Here is a 24,132-nt window from a genome sequence, read left to right as displayed (position 1 = left end):
GGGGAAAGAATTTTATATTCATTTGTCCTTTATTCAAACTGCTCATCTTTCCTAATAGCATTTCTGTACTGTTTTCAGTTCAGACAGAGAGCTTAAAAATACTAAATTCTCAAATTCTAACAAGTTGACTCGATTCACTATACAGTATTCATTTTATGTCTGCATTCCCAGTGAAATTTTTTTAAATTTTGATTTAAATTTTATTTTTTACATGTATAGGAGTTTTGCCTGCATGTATGTGGTATCTGATACTGTGGTACCCTCAGAGCTCAGAAGAGGGCATCAGATCCCCTGGAACTGGAGTTACAGATAATTGTGAGCCACCATGTGGGTCCTGGGAATTGAGCCCAGGTCCTCTGCAAGAGCTTTGAGTGCTCTTAACTGCTGAGCCACTGTTCAGCCCTTTCTTTAGTCCCATGTGTTAGTAGTTCAAGGCCTGCTCCTCCTATTAGGCTGACTTTGATTCTCTCTGTTGTGAGAAGCACTCACATTGATCGGCTAAGCAGATGTGTGTGCTGTGCACCGACACAAGAAGGAGCTCCATCATAGTTCAAGGCCTAGTACTGCGCTGGGTGGAGCCATGTGCCTGTGATCACAGCCTTGGAAGGCTGAGGCAGAAGGACTAGGAATTTGAGGCTAGACTCAAGTGCATAGGGCCAGCCTGGGCTACAAAGCAAGACTTGTCTCAAACAAACAAGGACTTGAAATGTAGCTCTGTGGTAATAAATGCCTGCTTGTTTTTAACGAGGCTGTTGAGAAGGCCAGGCGAGCTGGTGCACGCCTTTAATCCCAGCACTTGGGAAGATCTCTCTGAGTTGGAGTCCAGGCTGGTTTACCCTAGGCCTACATAATGAGCCCCCCTCCCATCTGTTTCTCTGTTTCTGTCTGTCTGTCTATCTGTCTGTCTGTCTCTCTCTCTCTCTCTCTTACACACAGGAAGGAAGGAAGGAAGGAAGGAAGGAAGGAAGGAAGGAAGGAAGGATTGAAGGGCAACAAAAATGGCAGGTCTCAGGGAAAACACTAAGTAACTCTTTTTAGTCCTCAGCTTGTTCTTCCCCTGGGGACCGAGGAGGTCACTCCACACCAGAATTCTATAAGCCTCGGCAGAGAAGACAGGCAATGAAAGATGACACGGCTTCTTTCCTAGGGGACCTGAGCCACATTTTTCTTAATCATCCTGATAAATAGACAAGCCACTCTCAGGGCTTTTTACTCACCCCCGAAGTGGAACCTTGGACAGGAAATACAGGGAAGAGGCCGTGCAGGCACAGGGCAGGTGATTCCTGACTTTTGCTTCAAGTTTGCCTCACGACTGGCAGGAGACAGTTGTAGAGGAAGAGGGCCTGGTGGCATGAAGGTCCAGCTAAACATGGCCTTACTAGCTGCTGTTCCTGCTTGTCCTCAGGATCTGGCCTGGTCCCCACCAGCCTTGATGGGTTCCTGTTATTGAATTGGATTAAACAGATAACGGAGGAGCTGGGAGAATTGGGAGGGGACTTTGGGCGAGGACTTGTGATTCCAGTCAGAAGAGCTGTAGCATCGTCCGGCCAAAGGCAGAGACGAGAGCAGCATGCAGCCAGCAGGCCATCGTGTTGCCGGTGGTAGTTTTCATGACTGTGTTCATTTAAGGGGGAACAAAGGATGCATCGGCTTTATATGAGCTAGCAAGAGGACCAGCAGTCAGGCATGGGTCTCCAGTACAAGGAACCCAGGGGCGACTTGCTCTGATGGAGATGTTCAATTTACCTCCCAAGATACTGGAAATAAGAAAGTAAGTTCGGAGTTGCATGGAATGTGATCAGTTGACTTGTGGCATTTTTGTAGCTGATTGATGCGGTTGGTTATCACTTTGAGGACAATGAAATGGCTTAGCAGGTAAGGGCACTTGCTTGTCACCAAGCCTGCTGACCTGAGCTCAATCTTTGGAATCCATGTGGTGGGGAGGAGAGCACCACCTTCTACAAACTCTTCTCTGATCTCCACATGTGTGAGATGGTGTGTACATGTCTGCACACAAGCACACACATACATACACACACATGCACATAACCCCCCCACATAATAAATGCAATAATTTCTAATTGACAAGGAAATCTGTGCATACTCTGTTGCTCTCAGATCATTATCATTATTGATTTTGCTTCCTAATCATATCTCTTTACTAAAAAATCCTTTTCTCAGAGTTCCTTCTATTTTCTTCCTTAATAAGCTTCTGTTAGATTCATAATTTAAACAGACGAAGTCACGGAAACCATTTCTGCCTTGTTTGTTCTTTTCACAAACAACATCGCTTTGTGGGTTTAGTCAGAGCCTTGCGCTCTTTACTGATCAGCACAGAATAAATAGGCCCTTAAAACTGTCAGTGGTGCGGGCCAGTTCTAAAACCTGAGCGCTGAGGGGCCAGGCCAGCTGGCCATGCCAGGCTCCTGAGGCATAATGTGTGTTCTGTAGCTCTTGGCTTCAGCGCCCTGGGCAGCTGAGTATCAGAAGGGCTGCAAGGGGGAGGGAGCAGATTCTCCACTCTCCAGTTGTCCCGTGGCCATCTCCAGGCGTAAACTGTGGGGTGGTTCAAGTGTTTTCTGACCGTGATCAAAACCTGCAGAAACTGGCAAGAGCACAGGCTGAGGGTTCTGAAGCCTGGCCGGCCACTGCCTTGTCGTGTGGCTGTGATTTGTTGTGGAAACCTCCTTTCAGGCTCCGTGGTGTGTAAGGCAGAGGCCAGGCCTGCTCACTTTCCTGAATTCTCAAGTGCTGTAGAGGTGGCATTTCACAAACACTCGGGTGCATGGAAGGATAGACAGATGGACGCTTCCCTTCTGTTCCACCGGGTGTTATCCCTCCACTATTCAGGGTGGGAGACAAATGGCATCCACTGCCAAGTGTGCTACAGGGGTTCACTGGGCCCCCGGTACAGTTTCTTATGGGGTGGCTGAAGCATCCTGAGCTCTGAGATCCTGTCTTAGAAGGGATTCTCGTGCTGGGAAGAAGCATCATGACGGAAAGCAAGTGGGGGAGGAAAGGGTTTATTTGACTTCCGCTTCCATATCATATCCCATCATCTATGGAAGTCAGGGCCGGAACTCAAGCAGGGCAGGAACCTGGAGGCAGGAGCTGATGCAGAGGCCATGGAGAGGTGTTCCTTACTGGCTTGATCTTCATGGCTTGTTCAGTCTGCTTTCTTATAGAACCCAGGACCACCAGCATAGGGATAGCATCACCACAATGGACTGCCCCCCCCCCCCCCCGCAGCAATCCCTAGTTAAGGAAGTGTCTTACAGGCTTGTCCACAGTCTGATATTATGGCGGTGTTTTCTCAGTTGAGGTTCCCTCCTCTCAGATGACGTTAGCTTATGTCAACTTGACACAGCACAGACACACATTTAATCGGTAGACTGCATGGGCCTCAGAAAGAGGACTGGACAAAGTTCTGACCTAAGAGCCATGATCCTCCTCCCCACAGCAGGAGGTGGTTTTGTTTTTCTCTTTTAAACTAAACATGCATCTCCTAGATCTCAGGAAAAAGACTAAAGGTTTCTTGTCAATTATTTCGTGGGAAGCAAGTCCCTCCCTGGGTTTGCAGACTTTGCATCAGTGGAGCAGATCCTCGATGGTCAAGTGCAATCTTTGGAAGGGGCGTTTTTGCAGGAGGATTTATTTTCATGAAGAAGAGACCGCCACACAAGGCAGACAGATGGTAGCTCCCATGGGCTTTCATAGGTTACAGCTATGCCTTTTTCTCTTCACACCTCTTTCTGGATGTTGAAGATGAGGTTTGGATTGGAGTAGTAGATTTTCTTGTTTAGATAGCTGCCCTTCTTTCTCTGGTTTGCATTTGTACCCCATGACAGCCTGCCCCAGGCATTGTGGGGTCACTCCAGAGTTCTGCGCTGGAGGGCCTGAGCTTGTCTCTTGCCTGTTTACTGCGTCTCCACACATTATAGCTTCCTGACTTCAAATAGTGCTTGAACAGACCGCAACCACGTTTCTGGCTGTCATCCAGAGTTTGACTTCTGCTTCCCAGTAATGCCATAAAAATGCCCTGTCAAATAAATCCTCAGGAACTAAAAAGAACAAATTCCCCGTTCTGTGTGATCGGAGAGAATGGAGACGGGTTTCAGCTGACCGCCTGGCTTGGTGCCCATGGCACAGGAAAACCAAGTTGCCAAGCATCTCTTGGCAGCGTTTTCTAGTGCTCAGAGATCATTCTTTGTGTGCGATAGATGAGCTTCCCATGTGAGCTTTGCACGTTTATATCCACCGATGCTTTTGGGTTCCATAAATACTACTTTTACATCCTGCTGGGTAATATATTAGAATATGTTATGAAGTGTTTGGGCCTTGGCTCGAGTTTCTGTATAGTAAGCTTGTAGTGCTAACAGTGGAAAGAAATTTTTGTGTGTATGGACACGCTTGTACGCATGTGCATATGTGCTTGTGTGTCCACGCACATGTATGTGCATATGCGATTGCAGAGTGATGAGGACCTTTCCCTAGAAATTATAAAACCCTTGGCATTCAGGGACGAATGAGGAAAGAGATGGCATATCCAAATGAGAGCCCCTTAGGGAGGGTTTCTCTGCAAAGTGAGGTTTTAGAAGATGTGGGAGTGGACAGAAAGTGTCGGGAGAGACCCCAGTGGGGAGGGAAGGAAGGGCTGATGTGACCTGGAAGGGGAGGCATATGGGGAAGTTGCCTTCAGAGTGACCTTCAGTGCAGAGGTGCGGTGGCCAGGCACCTGACCCAAGGCTGCCCACTCTCTCCTGCCCCCTTCTCTTGGATTAGTGATTCCCCACTGACTGACCTCGATCAGAAGCCAGATTTGGAAGGGCAACAAATCCTTTGTTTTGGCTTCAGTTTGGAGACTGAACACGACCTGGTTGGAAGGCACCTGAAAGGCCTCTGAACATTCTCGTTGTCTGTGTCCAGTTATTGCTGACAGAGGCCTAAGAATCAACAGAAAAATGTACTTTCATTTTTAAAATAAAAATATTTATTGACATATGATTAACATGCAATAAGCTGTACATACTTTAAGCATACAACTTGATATATTTTGATATATATATATATATCCACCTGTGAAACCATGATAGTGAGTTTATCATACTTTAAGATTTAAGATAGTCCATGTGTCTCTCAAATGAAATTATGGAAAGATAACATGGACTCAAGCCATAATAGCCACAATTTCAAAAGTGTTGGCTCTGACAAAATACACAAAAAATAAAATCCAAAGTTCATGAGGAGTGTGAGGATATAGCTCAGTGGCAGAGCATTTGCCCAGCAGGCAAGGAATCGTGGTTCCTCCTCAGCCTGCAAACTAATGGTTTCCACACAAAATAGCAAAAATGATAGACTTGGTGGAACAGCCCTGTAACCCCAGTTATTCAGGAGCCTGAGGCAAGAAGGTCACACACTCGAGGCCAGCCTGGGATACGGAGTGAGTTAAACCCTATCTTAAAACATTAAAAGAGGGCCAAGCTCAGTGGAAGAGCATGCACAAGGCTCCGTGTTCAATCCCAGCTTCGCACATTCTCTCAGAACTTGGGAGAAAACTCTTTCATCCAAGTTCATAGTAAAAAAGAAAATGAAACTTTAAGTTTGAATATTTTTTTGTCTAAATTTTGCATTTGTTTATTGATGAAACTAAGTTTGAACATTTTTTGTCTGAATTTTGCATTTGTTTATTGCCAAATGTTTAAGAACAAAACCTTGAAAACAAATGGCTTTAACAACTAAGACTGTTTGCTGCTCTTTCAGAGAAGCTGAGTTCAGATCCCAGCACCCAGAGCTGGCTACTCCCTGCTGCCTGTAGCTCCAGCTCCAGGGACTGCAACACTGTCTTCTGGCCTCTGTAATCACTGCACTCAAGTTCCCAGGCACCTCCCTCCGCATGTAGATATAATTTAAAAATAGTGAAAATAACACTGATCCAAATGGAAGTCTATGGATCTATGTGGTCTGAGTAGTTAGCAATTGAAGGCATGAGAAAGTCAGTGCTAACTGTGTATTTATTTAGTTCCAGTGGGAGCAGAACTGCGAGTGTGAAGTTCCAGTGTGCACTGTATATGATAGTCATCTGCAAAACACAATCCAGGAAATCAGCTCAAGAGTAGCCGAAAGAATCCCGTAAAGCCTTGGTCCTCAAGGAAGCAGAGCGTAGGGAGGTGTGATGGTTAAACTTAGTGGCCAGCTTGATAATACTGGTGAAGAGGGAATCCCTATTGACTAACTGCATCCATTGGCTTGACCTGGGGCATGTCTCTAAGGCTATTTTCTTGGTTGCTGCTTGATGCCGCATGGGCCATCTTACCGTGGGCAGTGTCATTGTTAGGCAGGTGGGCCCCTCCTCTCTAAGAAAGGCAGCTGAGGACGCCTGAGAAATAGCCGTCAGTAGTGTTCCTCTGTGGTCTCCTGCCTCCAAGTTCTCGGCATCACTCTGTGATGGGCTGCGGTCAATCTGTGAGCAAAATAAACGCTTTTCTCATGCTGGGTGGGCTGGTCAGCGTTTTAGCTCACCAGCAGAGAAACATACTAGGACAAGAGGGTGTTGTTGATAACTGCTCAGACCTGTTACCATCACCATTGCTGGATATTTAATATGCACTTGGCATTATGTATCCCTTCATTAATCTTGCCCAAACCACAGGAAATAGATACTGTTGTGCTCCCTCCTTTGCAGATGACGATAACCTTACAAATGTGGACACTGAAGGAAGTCACAGAAGCCACTATCTTACTGTCTGAAGGTCACAAAGTTTGTAAATGATAGGGCCATGATGGAGTTGCGTTCCTGCTCTATCCTATTCTATCATTATATTATGTAGCATGTCGATCACCCGCAAACACATTTAAGGAATTATTAGCAGCAAGTTGCTTGATACCCACCTTTAGTGGACCAGGGTGCTGAAGTCCTCCCTGGGTGGTGAGCTGACACCCATAGACTTCACTCTCCTCAGAGTCCTGTGTATTTAAGGCATTGGTTCTCATCCTGTGGGTCGAGACCCTTCTGGGGTTGCCTTTCAGATATATTCTGCACACTAGATACTTACATTATAATTCATAAAAGTAGCAAAATTATTGTTATGAGGTAACAATGAAGATAATTTTCTGGTTGGGGGTCACCACAGCATGGGGAACTGTGTTAAAGGGTTGCAGCATTGGGAAGGTTGAGAACCATTGCTTTGAGGAAACACAGGATCTAGTGCTAGGGAAGGCCAGGGCCGGCGGAGGAGTACTTCACCCATCCTCAGGTATGGTAGCATCTAACAGCACAAGACTCGGCCCAGGTCCCTAGCCTCCTGTTCGTTGGCTTTCAAATGCCACGGGCAAGTCCAGAGTGCTCTCACAATCCAGGACAGGGATGGTGTTAGTTCTCTTTGTGTGCAGCTGACTTCTCATGCATATCTTCAGAGATTCAGAGACGTGTTCTTTGGCCACCTATCCCATGTCACCTGTCACCGTCTCTTAAGTTTCTTCAGAACAATGGTCTTTATCATACAGTAGAGTCCAGCGTCAAACTTTTTGGTCTTAAGATATCTGCTCTTGCTTAAAAAAATTATTGAGGACCAAAAGAGTAAATGCACAAATTACACCATTTGCAATTTACTCTAACAGAAATGAGAATGCATTTATTCAGTGAAAATGGCAATAATGGGCCCATTATATGTTACCAAAAACAAAGAATGAGAAAAAGAGCATGCTTTCTACAACAGCCATGAAGCTTAGCATTGTTTGATTTTTTTCTTTAAATTGCCTCTGTTCATAAAAGATAGCTAGGTTGTCGAACAGTTTCTGCCATCTGATCTATATGACCTAAATATGTTATTTAGGTAAAAGTTGATGAAGAAAGTCTGACCTCATAAAGGCTTGTAGTTCCCCTTCTTTTGGAAAAGGGAGTTTCATTTATAGACAGCATCCAGTTTATCATGGTTCAGCTCAATACTTTTCACCTTTCTAACAGTTCAGAAGCCAAGTCCACATAGTCAGTACTGTTCACTTCTGGTATGGCATTCATTAAATTCCAAGAACCATTCAGCACACTGCTGTTAAGCAGGCTTTGTGCTGAGGATATGTAAGGTGGGCTAGTCTAGGTTGCAATATCCTCCAGGTTAGCTTTATTAAATGCATTTTGCAATTTATGATCATTTCAATTTGTGAAGGATTTATTAGGATTGTATTCCCATTAAAATCCAAGGAACTTCTGAAATTATGGAAATTACATTTTTACTGTTCTAAAACTAAACAAGTCTTTGTCTTTTAATACAGTATGCTCTGTGGTCCCTGTGCCCTGGGATTTCTTTTGTAAGCCATTCCAAAGCAGCAGTCAGTGGGATGCTTTCTTGAAAAGATCAGTGTCTTTCCAGATTATGGTTTATGTAAAGTCTAATAAGAATCATGAACCATTAGTTTCATCGTTCCATTAAATAAGTCTTTAAAAAAATCATCAAGTCCTCGAAGAATCGAAATCCTTCTAATCAGATTTTAACTTCTCACCTGCAGTTTGATTCGAATCCTTTTTCTTGAGAGACTAAATTACTGGTTCCTGACATACTGCCTTGATCAATGTTTGTTGAAAACATTGGTTTGTTTTAATGCTTTTCATTCATACATCCAATTCCTATTTGTGTCCACTACCTATTGCGCCACTGGGGAAACTGCCTTTCAGAATAAACCTGGACATCAGGCTCCCGTGACTTAAGTGGCTGCTGTATCCACTCCTTCACAGTGTTTCCAGGGCATTAATCCCTGCTTCTGTGTCTGTCTCTTTAAGATCCACATGGGCTTACAGCATTACCTCATCAAGACCTGTCAGCCCAGCTGTGTTCCCCTGGATGAAAAACTCCTGCCCCAGCTCCTAAAGGAAGCAGGCTATGCTACGCATATGGTCGGAAAATGGCACCTGGGAATGCGTCAGAAAGAATGTCTGCCAACACGCCGAGGATTCGATACCTACTTCGGTAATGGAAATTCATGTTTCTTTAACAACACAGACCTACTACATCCCACTCAAGTGTCATCAAACACAATGACTGGAAACTTGAAGCACCATAGTGGGGCTGCTTTCTGATGGTCCCTCCATAAGCCAGCTCCGTGCTGAACGCTGGGTGGACCTTTGCCAGAGCCCTAAGGGACACCCTTAGGGGACCACTCAGAGACCACTGTCCACTCTGTAGGGTCATCTTGAAGATGATGAGGAGGGGCTCTGTGGAACTAGAGGCAGACTTTGTGCTTCCTTCACTAAAGTTCACATGCTTTTCTCCCCGTGGCCTGGGTTCAAAGGCCCCTCTTTTTGGGGGTAGGGGGAAGAATGATGGCATCGTCTCCTACCTGTGAGATCTGTTTCTGAAATTACTAGATTGGAGAAAATCAATTTAAAGCTTTAATAAAAGATAATAAACAGAAGTGGGAGATAATGAAGTGATAACTAGAAACAGGAGAGCCCTCAGAAAGAAGCGTGAAGCCTGCTGTTTGTTTTAAAGTGTGACACCGTATGTCTGTTATAAACTCTGCAGTAATTACTAACCTGTTTGCCACTAACTGTGTGTCTTTCTGTCAAGTTCTTTTTATATGGATTTGTCTTTCTGTTGTCTGTACAGTAACCTCCCTCCCTCCCACCTGCTTCTTCCAAACTGGATGGTTAGTTAACATAAACATTTAAGTAGACTAACAAAATTGGAGTGACTAGTCAGACGTGGAGTAATGTAAAGGCACCAAATTACAAAATAAATAAATAAGTAAGAAGTACAAAGCTGCGTGGCTGCAGGAGCACTCCACATTCAAGTCTAAGATTGGAGACTTCTTATGTCAGTAGGGAGGAGAGAGGAGGGGTAGAGGGACATTATCCCAAGCTAAGTGGGCAGTAGGTGTTGAGGGAGTGAAGCTGCTCCCGACCCTTAGCTGTGAGAAAAGCTTCTGGGGAAGACGGCAGAGTGGAGAGCCACCCTAGTCAGAGTGGTGGCTTCCTTGTAGTTCCTTAATCATTCATTGCTTCCGTGTAAGGTAAGGACAAAAGCAGAGCCCAGTGAAAGGGAGCGGGTCCACATATGCTTAGACGCACCAGACACTTGGATCTAACCCTGAGGTCAGCATACCAGCATGTCAGAAAGGAGAGCAGGTATGTCCCTCTCTCACCCAGGGTGCTGCCATGACATTTGTTAGAGCCCGAGGGCCCCAACATAGATAACTATTTTCCCTAACTGGATTGGTATGGAGCCGCAAGGAATAATCAGACACAGCTTACACGGTCATCACGGAAGGGCAGGGCATCTCAGGCTTCTTCTCCTGAAGATCTCTTCGCGTTTATTCTTTAACCAACTTTTATACCAACACATAAACTGAGCGGGAAAATACCTGTCTCCTAGGTAACCAGGTGAATGACCGTTTGTCACGTCTGCATCTACCTGTCTGCTGTGTATGCTAGCTGTCACGTAGGCTTGAATCAGCATCTCTATAAGGCATCCTCCAAATTACAAAGAAAGGAGCAACAAACATCCTGACCCTTTGTTAGGCAGAGACAGCCTGTCTGCAGGGCTACGTGACCACCTCAAATGGGGCCTATGGCTTCAGAGCCTGGCTGCCACACCATATAGAAACATGGGCCTACAGACATTCTTTCTGGCTGAATCTTCAGCACTCTCGAATGACTGTTAAAACTCAGCCTTCATTGATTTAGCATCCTGGACGTTCCAGAGGAATTTCTTGTGCACCTTGGGGACTTTTGTTTCCACCCAGGACTTTGCTAGATATTTCGTGTCTGTTCTTTGACAGACTGTGATCTTAAAAATCTTTATGAAAAATCCAAGTTTTGTTTGGACAGCTAGGGAGAGAGTTCAGTCTCTAAAGTGCACCCATGAACTTGAGTTCAGTCCCTAGGCCCAAGCAAAAAAAAAAAAAAAAAAAAAAAAAACTGGGTGCCTTGCAGGTTCTAGTCTTGGCACACGGGCTGTGAAGGTGGGTGAATCCCTGGGGCACACTGGCCAAGGGGCCTAGCCTAATTGCCAAGCCAGTAAAAGAACCTGTCTTAAACCACAAAGGGGGATAGCTCCTGGCAGTGGTTAGGTATTGCACTCTAGCCTGTGCGCACACTCATACACAGACATGAATGGAAACCTTCACATAGAAGGCAGAAACCATAGGCTTTAGGAGAATTAAGGTCTATTCGGGAGCTGGGTAGACCAATACCCATGTTCATGTAAAGAGAGACTTGCAGCCAAGGAGAGTATTTGGGACCCTTGGCCGTCATTAGCATTGTAGTTTAGCCGTCCTGCTGGAAGCGGGTAGGTGGTTGTGAATGCCTTCGAAGCCAAGGAAGTACACACTTGACAGGTAACTGTGTCGACGTGAACTGCATCCCAATAAAACCATTGAAGGACACAGATTTAGTTGTTCAAAAGTATTTCCTGAAGTTCCTCACAAAAGCCTAGGCGGCCGTCGTCCTGAGGTTCAGCCCTCAAGTTTGTGGACTGCAATGATGACAGCATTGTGTGACTGTCGCTAGCTGTGCCGGGTCAGCTTGGCCAAGTGTTTGAGGATGTGGTTCTGTTTCTGCAACTCTCCTGTCAATGTTTATGGCTCCTATAACCAAATATAGCCTGTGCACATGTCCTCCCCAGTGATAGAGAACCTGAAGTTTTCTCTCCAAACTCTAATACCTCATCGATGTTAAACTACAAACTAGGTCCCAGTCACTCTGATTGCCAAGGTAAGGGTTGAGATTCTTATTCTTCATTTTATTTATTTATTTACTCATCCATCCACCCATCCATCCATCCATCCATGTGTATGTGTGTGTGCTCGCATGTATGCCAGGACACATGTGGAGGTCTGAGGACAGCTTGCAGGAATGAATTCTCTCCTTCTACTCTATAGATCTCAGGGATCTAACTCAGGTTGTCAGGTTTGAAATGTGGCAGGCACCTTTCCCCACTGAGCCATCTCAGCAGCGCTGAAATTATTTTTTGTGAATATGTATTTTTCTATTTCACATTAAGTAATAAATATGTTATGTATTTTTTGCTATAAATGAAAAAAGGTGAAAATCATATAAAAAGTTGTCCTAAGATCCTTATACTAGTTATGTTTAGGACCTTGACCTTGGATAATGGAAAATGGTTAATCTAAAGTGAATTATTATATAAGTTAATTATAAATTGAATTATTTTATATAAGCTGTAGAAGGCTCTTAATTATCATTATAGAGAAATTCTATGAGAAGGGAAAGAGCTAGGCCCATTTTTCATCATTTTAAGAATAAAAAGGAATATATTTAAGAGCCTAGGAAAGTTTACTTCTTTTTAATAGCTTCATTGGGTATAATTCATATACTATACAGCTCACCCCATCAAAGTATTTAATTTAGTAATTTTTATGCAAATTGAGGGATTGTGTCGATATCATCACAACCCAGGCACAGGACAATCTTTAATCACTCACAAAAGAAACCAAATTTCCTGAGCAGTCACCCCAGCTTCCCCTCGGACCCCAGCCCTGGGCCAGCACTGCCTCTCCTTTGTGCTGACTGACTTCTGAGCAAGTCTGTGGAGTGAATCCTAATACACAGCACAGCTTGCTTTTATACTTTAACAAAACAGGTAACATCCACAAAAGAGCTACTGGGAAACTTCCTTTTCCCCTGGCTTCAGTCCCTGCTGTGGGAGAGAGCTCTTTACAGAAGGTGAAGGTGACAGCCACTCAGCTCAGTGAGCAGCAGCGTGACTCCAAACTTGCTGTGTGTGGAACAGTCTAGCTAGAATGCTCTTCTCTGACCTGGAGCTGGTACGCGAGCAGAGAGAGCTCGTATTTGGGAAGGTTTGTACCTTCCCACCAGTGGGTGTCAGCATTTGACTAAATATAACTCTCGCTGAGGCCTCGTTCATAAATAACCGCGGGAGTCAGTCTCCCAACAACAGTGACAGCAAATGGCGTGAGCTGAATCCCGTTTTTATTATCTTACAAATAAACCTTGCATCAAATCGCATTACCAGCGAATGATCTTTTCTCTTAGCCTTAAAGGACTAACATCTTATTGCCTACTGAACCTGAACTCTGATTTCTAAGAACCTGTTTCCACAGAACCATCCACCTACAGAGCTGACGTGATGGAACCGATGCCCTGAGAGACCCGAGTGAGAAGAGGACTTGGGCTTCTGTGCAGTCACATTTCAACGGGGTCTGCCAACAGATATAGAGATGTTAAGAAATGGAGCTCTGATTAGCCTTGTCATTTGATTAGCCTCGTCACGGGCAATCAGTTGCATTAGGCAATTAAATGCTGGAACATTCGTTTACTTAACAAGCTTTTTGCCTGCTGACTGTTTCGTCTCCCATTCTTCTTGTAGGCTATCTCCTCGGCAGTGAAAACTATTACACCCACGAGGTCTGCGCACTAATTGAGCCTTTGAATGTTACGCGGTGTGCTCTTGATTTCCGAGACGGTGAAAAACCCGCGACAGAGTATACAAATATTTATTCAACAAACATATTTAGCAAAAGGGCTACAACCCTCATAGCTAACCACCCACAAGAGAAGGTAAGGCTTCCTTCTTAATTATTCACAAAGTTTTGTTACTTCTAAAGGTTTTTTTTTTTAAAAAAAAAAAAAAATTTAGACCACATTCCAGTTTGCCAGACAGGGAAGGTGGTTAAAAGTGAAGAATCTTAAAGATTTGTGGATCAGTGTGGGAGAAAGTCATGCAGCATACAGGAACCCCGAAGAGATGATGCTCATGGGAGAGGACCCTGGACTGCAGGCGTAGGGATGCTGACTTTCAAGATTTCATGGAAACCCTGCTTTCTCTTTGTTTTGTTTTGTTTTTTTCTAGACAGGGTTTCTCTGCATAACCTAGCTGTCCTAGAATTCACTCTGTAGACCAGGCTGGCCTTGAACTCACAGAGATCCGCTTGCCTCTGCCTCCAGAGTGCTGGGATTAAAGGCATGCACAACTATTGCCCGTCTTTGCTTGCTCTTATGATGCTCTGCGCGCAAGCACTGTAAATGGCTAGCAAACAGGTGTCTGCATACAAGGTGGGGCCCTCTATGGAGAACTGTTAGGAGTTCAGGGCTCAGAGCAAACTCTCCCATCTTATACTTTTCAGGATTATTTTGGTTACTCTCAATCACTTCTATGCCAATGTTAATTTTAGAATCTGTTGACTTTTACCAAGAAAACAAAAGGTAGTTGCTTTATTTGGTGCTCATTGGTTAACTTAAAGGAAATGGCCATCTTAGCAACACCGAGTTTTAAAAATTCAAATGCGTGTTAGATCGGTTTTCACAGGTAACTAAGGAAGCCACTGGGTATGTCGTGCACAGACAGCTACAGGTGAAAGAGAGCTGTGACTAGCCTTAAACCCAGATTGCCTGGACTTAGCGTCCAAGTGCTTTGGAAATTATGTTGCCAGATACTGGGCTCAAAGAGTGTCCTCATGAATGTAGTCACACACTCACACAGAGTGTCCTGCGGTGGGAGCCTGCCCAACACGGAGGAGCCCAGAAAGTGCGCAGGTCCTGCCGCTGCGCTTCGTCTCTGGCGATGTGAAGGTCCCGACCTGCATACCTGTTCAGACTTAGTGACCTACCGGTGATTCCCTGTTTGGAATGGAATCTTCTAGGCTCCGTCTTGGCTCCTCTTACTCAGTATGAGGGATCTTCCCTGGTGACCATCTCAGCTTTGCTTCACTCTGGTCTTTTAAGAGTGGCGTGCTGACATCTCCAGGCAACTGTGTCTGCCACGCAACAGGAAGAAAGAGGAACGTTCTCTCGAACGTTTAGAAACGGGCACACTTTCAGTCTAGGTTTAAACTAAGATAGTTGGCGAGCTTGATGACTTCATGGATCAATAAATGGCTGGAAAGCAGCAGCTAGGTGAAAGGGTTCTCTGTGGGTGGGTATTCTAAGCCAGGAGTGGTGGGGTAGGCACGAAATTGAGGACAATAGGAGCCCCTAAGAGCCTGTATTCCATGGAGGAGGTCTCGCTAGCATGGCCCTCCTCGCTGACAGTACTGTAGTTCTTAACTGTGTGTGTGGCGTTTTATAAGCATGGCCTCATACCAAAAAAATTCAAAGTCAGGTTTTAAATAAATGTTCTGTTATCCTTTGAGGAAGGCACACCACTTTTATTTAAGCAAAGAGACTTGGAGAAACGAAGAGACTTGTTCAAGGTCCCAGGGCCATTGGAAGGCAGCGTCAGAACGTGAGCTCTCTTCCTAATCAGCGTCCCTAGCTCCCAGCTAGTATCTGAGGGCAGAGATTTTGAAACCCAGTTCATATTCAGCTCTGCAGTTCCAGTTTCGACACCATATTAGACTCTCCCGGGACACTTGTAAGAAATGATGATGTCAGACATTGTGAGGGATCTGTCCCCGGCAGGACTGTGTCGCCAGTATTCTGTCACCTCGTCTCAAGAGATTGTCCCATGCTGTCACTGTGAATAGCCTGTGTAGTTAGGATTCCATGACGTGTTATTCAGGGCACTCTCAATTACCTAGCCCAGGTTCACAGTCTGACCTCATGATACTCTAAGCCACAGGGATACTCTGCCTACAATAAAAAATCATTGTCTGGAGGCACCCAGCACAGGTCTTGGCGAAGGTTCTGGCTTGCACACCTGTTCAGCCTTAGTGACCGCCTCACGACTCCCTGTCTGCTATAGAAGCTTCCAGCCTCTGTCTTGGCTCCTCTTACTCAGGATGAGGGAATCTTTCCTGGTGACCATCTCAGCTTTGCCTCACTTGGGGTTTTTAAGAGCTTCATGCTGACATCTCTAGTCAACTGTGTCTGTGAAGAAAGGGAAACGTTCTCTCAAATGTTTAGAAATGTGTACCGAACAGTATTGTCTCCCGGTGCCCTCGTGACATCGAGCAGCTAAGAGGAAGCAGCTGTGCAGAAGCTGTTCTTTGTGGGTGGGCGGCTAAACTGGGCTGGCGGGGAAAGCACCGGAACTGAGGACGCTAACAGGCCTCAGGCGCTCCCATGCTATGGGAGGGTATTGTCAGCATGGTACCGCTCACAGATCGCGTTACGAAATGAGCAGATGGGAGATGGACGTTCCCTGCCAGTGTCTGAGGTGCCCAGTGTCCCCAAGCACAGGCACAGGCGAGGAAACGGTAGTCAGTGGCAGCTCAACCATTTTCACAAGGCAGGTCCTGCACATCTGCCAGCTTCAGGTTCCAAGACCGGTGCTTCTCAATGGCTCTGGGAGCGGCACCTTTGTAAGATCTCTTACAAGGTTTAACCTGGTTCCGCGCTAGGCTGCCAGGCGACATTTATAGACTGTAGCATGGCATCCGTTCTAAGATGGGAGTCATTAAAGGAATTCGCGTGAAGTGTCCACAGTCAACTAAAAATGTCCCTGCTTTTAAGGGGCAGCTGAGGGAGAAAATCGATAGAGCTGTTGTGTCGCTATTGAGTGGGGACATTTCTCATGGCTGTACACGCATCAGGAAGGGATGTCCTTTCTCCTCCATGTCAGGGGACTCTCACAGTAGTGACATTTTTTTTAAATATTTATTTATTTATTTATTATTCATACAGTATTCTGTGTGTATGCCTGCAGGCCAGCAGAGGGCACCAGACCTCATTATAGATGGTTGTGAGCCACCATGTGGTTGCTGGGAATTGAACTCAGGACCTTTGGAAGAGCAGTCAGTGCTCTTAACCTCTGAGCCATCTCTCCAGCCCCCAGTAGTGACATTTATTTTTTTAAAAAAAGTAATACGTTTTTCCAGTCATACTTTGAATTAGGAAAACCTATAAAGTAATAAAAATAAGACTTTGATCCTCAGTGACGTGTGATTTCTCTCCATCGTGGTGATGTTGGGAGTATAGAACCGAGGAGCCATGGCGCATACTAGAAAGGAGAAAGAGCCATTAGCATCGAACAGCTCTGCTGGCTAGGTCTGGGTTTTCTGTGATACTCAAATGTCTAGTCATGATTTCCCAACCGGGACTTCATTTTATAGTCTTAGGATACTTGAAAGGGTCACAGTTAGGACTGGCTAAGTTGATCAGAACACAAGTCTGGAGTTGAGAGAATACCAAGGACATGTTGGGCTCCAACATAAACAGAGATGGGTGGAGGCTGACGTGGGGCAGGGCGTTCGTGTGAATCCAGAGTCGGTGAGGTGAGAATGGCCCCTCTCCAAAGCCAAGGCCAGAGCAGGCTAGGCCTCAGGTCTGTAGACCTGTAAGGAACCCATCGCCAGATGCTGGCTCTTTGCTCTGAGCAGTGAGCGGAGGTTGCAGCTGGCAGGTGTGGAGAAACTGGGTACAGCTTTCCATTGGAGGACTCCATAGTGGCTGCAGGCAGGGTCCTGATGGTGGTTGGAGACGGCGTTAGATAATTGCTCCCTCCATTAGGCAACCATGTAGTTTAAAAACTACCATTCCCCCCCTGAAATTTAAAAACAGTACAGCGGGACTGGAGAGATGGCTGTGTAGTTATGAACACTGGCTGCTCTTGCAGAGGACCTGGGTTCAGTTCCCAACACCAACTCCAGTTCCAGGGGAACTGACACCCTCTACTGGCCTCTATGGGTACTCCATGCACATGGTGCACAGACATACATGCAGGCAAAATACATGATTTTTTTTTAAAGAATCTTTAAAAGTAGTATACTGATACTTCCGTTTAGTAATGTTTGAGAATTGGTTGTTCATAAATAAAGTACTCCTGAGAGCTGGAAGTTTGATTTATAGTGTTATACACGTGTATAAAATGACTGGGTATGGTAGTGTGCACCTTTAATCCAAGCACTGGGGAGGTAGAGACAGGTGAATTTCTGTGAGTTTGAGGCTATCCTGGTCTACATAGCAAGTTCCAGGTCAAGCTGGGCTACATAGAGAGATGATGTCTTAAAATAAAACAAAATGGGTGGTGGGGGAAGGACAGACAGACATGGGGCCTGGGGGAATAGGGAAGCACATAAAATGTGTTTCATTGGTTCCACCCTCATGAAGTGGACAGCATTGCACATCACTGTGTCCTCCTGGTGACCCAGAGCTGTGCAAGGGTGTGGGGCTGTTTACCCCACAGCAAACTGCCCTTGACCGCTCCTGATGAAATGTAAGGAAAGACAACATTTTTGTTGTTGTTCAAAAAATACACATATTTATTCTTGTATGTTATGAAGTTATGGTCTGGTCAGCAAGTGGTGTGAGGCTTTTGCATGTGACAGTCACCTGACAGGCTAGCTTTAGCTCCATCACTAAGGTTTAAGTGAGTGTAAGTCAGATTGCTAACAATATGGTGGTCTTTGTGGTTTTATATTTGTAGCCCTTTAAGAGTGATGGTCGTATCATTAGCAACTAAGGAATATTTATAGACTGATGCTCAAATTTTTTTTCAATATTTAACAAAAAGAAGCACAATTTGTTCCACACTGAGAATTTGTGAATCCCTTTAATATTGATTCCAGAATCGTGTTCTCTTTTTAAGATTTTTTTTCTGTGTGTGTGTGTGTGTGTGTGTGTGTGTGTGGTGTACTTGTGTACAGGTACCTGCAGAGGTCAGAAGAGGGCATTGGATTCCCTGGAGCTGGAGTAACAGTAAACTGTGAGCTGGCCCATGTGGGTGCTATGGACCCAGCTCAGAACTCTGTCTTCTGCAAGAGCAGAAAGCACCCTTAACCACTGAGCCATCTCCCCAGGCCACGTTTTTTCTCTGGCAAAACAACAAGAGCTTTCCATGCTCTGCTGCTTTTGTCTTCAGGGTTAGTTGCTAGCTGGGGATAGGCTGCTCTCCCCTTTATCCCCTTCACCAAATAGGTTGTTATTTTGCTGCAAGTGGTCTGGCTAGGAGCGGACAGACTCACTTCTGTCCTCTTGGGGTTCTGACTGCTTCCAAGAATCAAACTGACATGAGACAGTCTACATTAAAATTTACATTAAGAAAAGAAGGTGGGAGAGCCACAGGAGTAGGTACAAGGGAGTGACCGCAGAGGGAGCAGGCCCGAGCCAGAGACCTCTGTGGGACTGGATGTGAATCAGCAACCTCCAAAGAAGCAGGTCCAAGCTAGCTACCTCCACTGGAGCAGGCCCAAGGCAGGAACCTCAGTGGGAGCAGACCCAAGCAAGCAACCCCTATGGGAGCAGGACCAAACAACCCCTGGGAGCACCGAATGACCTCTGGGAACACCAAGTGACCTCCGGGGTGACTGAAACCATGGCCCTGACTGCACCACGAGGAACAACCATCTGAGCCTTGGATCCACTGGCACCTGGAAGATTGATCACCAGAGTCACAACCCCAACTACACCAATCAGAAGAAAAGATGGGTAGACAAGGTAACATACTCAACAGCACAAAAAGCAACATGACACCAACAAAAACGAGTGGCCCTGAAACAGCAAGACATGAACACCCAAATATAAATGAAGCAGAAGAAAATGACCTAAAAATAACTTTAGGAGAATGTTTGAGGCCCTTAAAGAGGAAATGAAAAATTCCCTCAAAGATATGGAGAAAAAGGCAAACAAAAAATTGGAAGACATCATCAAATCCCTTAAAGAAAACCAAGAAAAAACATTCAAACAGATGAAAGAAACTGTCCAAGACTTGGAAACCAAAATAGAGACAATAAAGAAAACACAGACTGAGGGAGATATAAAACAGAAATTATGAGAAAATTATCAGGAACCACAAATGCAAGCAAAAACATCAAAATAGAAGAGATGGAAGAGAGAATCTTAAGCCCTGAAGATATAATAGAAGAAATAGACTCATCAGTCAAAGAAAACATTATCTAACAAAAGCTTAACACAAAATATTTAGGAAATATGGGACACCATGAAAAGATCAAACCTAAGAATAATAGGGATAGAAGAAGGAGAAGAAGTTCAACTCACAAGCACAGAAAATATATTTAGCAAAACCATAGGAGAAAACTTTCCCAACTGAAAGGAAGAAATGCACATAAAGATAAAAGAAGCTTACAGAACACCAAATATACTGGGCCAAAAAAAAGTTCCTTTGCCACATAATAATCAAAACACTAAACCTACAGAATAAAGAAAGAATATTAAGAACTGCAAAGGAAAAATGCCAAGTAACATATAAAGGCAGACCTACCAGAATTACACCTGACTTCTCACTGGAAACAGTGAAAGCCAGAAGGTCACCACCTTCAAGTGTTATGCAGACATTAAGAGACTAGGATGCCAGCCCAGACTACTACACTCAGCAAATATTTCAGTCACCATAGATGGACAAAACAAGATATTACATTACAGAACCAGATTTAACAAATATCTAGCCACAAACCTAGTCTTACACAAAGTACTAGAAGGAAAACTCCAACTCAAGGACATTAACTACATCCACAAAAATACAGGCAATAGATGATCTCACAGTATCAAATCCCAAAAAAGGGGAAAACATACATAATAACATCACCAACAACAAAAATTAAAATAACAGGAGCTGGTAAACACTGCTCATTAATACACCTTAATATAAATGGACTCAACTCACCTATAAAAAGACACAGGCTAACAGACTGAATACAAAAACAGAATCCATCTTCCTGCTGCATACAAGAAACACACCTCGACCTCAGAAAAAGACATTGCCTCAGAGTAAAGGGTTGGGAAAAAAAATTTCCCAATCAAATGGACCTAAGAAATAAGCAGGTGTAGCTTTCCTAATATCTAACAAAATAGACTTCAAACAAAATCAATCAAAAAAGACAAAGAAAGACACATCATATTCGTCACAGGAAAAATCTATGAAGAGGAAATCTCAATACTGAACATCTATGCCCAAATACAAGGGCACCCTCATATATAAAATAAACACTACTAAAGCTTAAATCACACATTAAAACCCACACACTAATAGTGGGAGATTTCAACACCCCACTCTTACCACTGGGCAGGTGCCTTGTGAATTTTAGTTCTGTCCCCATCTACACCTTGGCTGGTGCCTGGACTTGGCCAGTCTAGTGTCTTTTCTCATGTTATGTTTTGGATCCTTTGTCATCTTTGAACATATTTGCCGAGGCGTAATTGGCATTGTGTAAAATTCACCCACTTAAAGTACACAGTTAACTAGGAAACTTAAGAGGTATTTGATCATCATTACAGTCTGCTTTTAAAATATTTCATCACTGGAGGGTAATTTCTGCCCACTAGTAGTACCTCATCATCATTCCATCCCAGAATTCCCTGTAGCCGCAGACAGTCACTCACCTAGTTTCTGTCTCCGTAGACTTACCTCTTCAGAATATTCAGGTCAATTTAGCAATGCAAGATATGGTCCCTGATTGGCTCTTTTCATATTTTCAAAGCCCAACTGTCTTGTCACTGATTGCATTGTTGGTATGCACCATAACTAAACTATTCTGAATTTATTTATCCATTCATCCATTTGCAGACATTTGCATTTTCCTGCTTCTTGTCCACTACGAATAACGGTTCAGGAGCATCCATGTACATTTTACATGCGCATGTGTTTTCATGGTTTTCTGCAATAGGAAGGCCAGGTTGTAAAGCAGCTGTGTAACATTAAAACCTTCACACTGCTTTTCAGGGTCTGCATCCATCACTTACATTCCCTACAAGAGCAGCTGAGAATTCTGATTTCCCCATAGCCTCGCCAACATTAGTGCGTACTATTTTCAATGCTCTAAGCATCCCAATGGACATGAATTAATGTCTCAGTGCAGTTTTATTTTGCAGTCCCCTGGTTATGAACATTGGTTACATATTTGGAAAAATACCTACTTAAATTTTCTGTGCTGAACTAAGTTGCTTTTTATTGTTGACTTTATGTATTCTGGATGTGGGTTCTTTACCACAGATATGGTTCACAGATACTTTTGGAGCCCTCTGTAGGTTATGGAAATTACTGATACGAACCGATAAATCTTAACTGTCTCATGTTTTGTATCGAAAGCCTCCATTTGCTTTTAACTGCTGTCTCCAAACTCTCTTTCCAGCCGCTGTTCCTCTACCTTGCTCTCCAGTCTGTCCACGATCCCCTTCAGGTCCCTGAGGAATACATGAAGCCGTACGACTTTATCCAAGATAAGCACAGACGTATTTATGCAGGGATGGTGTCCCTCATGGACGAAGCAGTGGGAAATGTCACCGCAGCCTTGAAAAACCATGGTCTCTGGAACAACACGGTGTTCATCTTCTCCACAGGTCAGTCTGCCAGTAGGGCAATCCATCTCCTGGCAAAGCCTAGGATGTGGCATTCGGTAGGCGGAATGAAAACAGATCGGAGCAGTTAGCATTTCCTTATGAAAATAGGAGCTAACTATGGTAGCGGAACCGCAGTCGCAATGTGAATAAGGAAACAGAATTACATACCTCGTCTCCTTTAGTTAATATTTGAGGATACACCAGGAGTGTGCTCAAAGACCAGCACTCACTGAGTGCAGTAGTAGGCATCACACATCTACAGGGCATCAGGATGGCAAGTCCCCAGAGTGCCTCGCCAGGCCAGCCATCTTCTGTGACTGCCATTGTTGCTAACTGAAGGGCTGTGTCTGGGCAGATACAGGCTGCAACACTGTGAAGACAGACGAGAAAAGGAGCCAATTAAACTTAGGCCAGAGTGTCCGGGTCCAGCCTCGATGAAATTTGGATGTTCCCGGGTAGGAGCATGAGGATTAGAATTATTAAGCAAAAGGAATATAGACATGAAAGAGACAGAAACACAGAACAGCATCGGGAGGGAAATTCGGTGAATACTGAACCCACCCACTTTTATTTTCACTCTAGGGGAGGCGGAGGCAACAGACTTCATTAACATGACCTAAGGAGTGGACCAAGTGTCCTCCACCTTTGGTCCAGGTGGAGTCCATCCACCTCTCTATGCAAAATCCTAACTAGCCACACTCTAGGTCAGGATCTCTTGTTTGTAGCCACACCTGTGGTCAAAAACTTTGAAAGAGCAAGAATAAGCTCAACCTCTCTGACTTCCAGTCAGGTGGAACAGGCTCACATCACGTCTGTGGACCCCCCGCCCACTGGAGTCTCAGAGCATAGGATTTTTTGTATTAAACTGATTTTTCTGACAATAAAAGTCACACATTCACCGAGGAAAAGTTAGTACAGAAAAGGGTGACAGGAGAGTCCAACATCAGCCCCTGAGCTGACTGAAGACCGCTTTCATGGAGTCAGGGACTTTCTGGGCGGAAATCTCTCTGTTCATGATTCCCGTCGTCCACCAGAAGTGGTTTTCTTGAACTTCCCTCCAGTGGGACTTGGGTGGACATCTTTGCTTGCTCCTTGTCCTGAACACGCAGGCGGCATGTTCTGTGTGACGTACAGAGCGTACCGTGATGGAGCTTTTCTCATCGTGGACTTTGGGATTGTTAGACAACCCAGCCCCTCCTCCCCGCTTTGCAGAATCCCCATATTTCCTTACTTGATCAGTCTTCTGCTCTTAGTTTCTTGTTCCGTTTTCTTTACATTTCTTTTACTGTTTGAAAAATTTACTTACCGGTCTTTTCTAAACTTGGTGTTGAATTTATCTCATTCACCATTTTTTTTTTAAACTACCAAGAACTCTTTCTTATTTCCTGGTAATTCCACTTCTTTAAGGTTTTTTTTTCTTTATAGATGTAGAAGCTTATTCTTTAATATATATATACATGTGCTTGGTACACATATGATACGTGTATGTATATGCATCATTACGTTTACCATATTCACGCCATTCTCTATTTTAAAAGATTTTTTTGTATGTTTGTATTTTTGTTTTCGTCAGGCTTTCAAGTGAGTTAATTCTTCACATCCTTTTGACCTTGGCTAATACCAAAATCTTTGATTGGAAACTCTGTGAGATCAGAGCTTGTCATCCAGTGAGCTATACTGAAAGTGGGGGCTGGGGGTGAGGCAACGTGACGAAGAATTAATCTTGCTGGCCTCATAGTTGTTTCTGTTGTTCTGTTGTTTTGCTTTGTGCTTAGTTAAGTATAGTTGTCAAATCTAGTGTGTTTGAGCATTTACTGTATACAATCTCAAGAGCCTCACATGTTTAGTTCAAATAACCCTCACAGCAATTCACTTGCTGAGGACTGTTCCCTCGTCTTGCAAATGTGAGACCGAGACCCCAAGAAGTTAATACTTAGCCCATGGTTCCACCGCCATATCTGGGCAGTTCTGACTTTCTGTTTCAGGCT

At 44.4% G+C, this 24,132-nt stretch overlaps 1 protein-coding gene across 2 annotated transcripts in view; it reads left to right on the top strand.

Moving 5' to 3' along the window:
- The window catches only part of Arsb (arylsulfatase B), a 169,761-nt gene that overhangs the window by 8,336 nt on the left and 137,293 nt on the right, over positions 1 to 24,132 (top strand). For both annotated transcript variants that reach the window (XM_041663582.1, XM_041663583.1), the window contains 3 exons: positions 8,774 to 8,960; positions 13,341 to 13,531; positions 21,937 to 22,144. In XM_041663582.1, coding sequence (XP_041519516.1) covers positions 8,774 to 8,960; positions 13,341 to 13,531; positions 21,937 to 22,144 — 586 coding nt within the window. The remainder of the gene's footprint in view (positions 1 to 8,773; positions 8,961 to 13,340; positions 13,532 to 21,936; positions 22,145 to 24,132) is intronic.

This window comes from Microtus oregoni, unplaced genomic scaffold, assembly GCF_018167655.1.
Source record: "Microtus oregoni isolate MIOR12 unplaced genomic scaffold, Mior012 000014F_ref0000157, whole genome shotgun sequence".
In the NCBI taxonomy this organism is placed as follows: Eukaryota; Metazoa; Chordata; class Mammalia; order Rodentia; family Cricetidae; genus Microtus; species Microtus oregoni.
The sequence above is the reverse complement of the archived record's forward strand: the minus strand, read 5'-3'. Positions and strand labels throughout refer to the sequence as shown.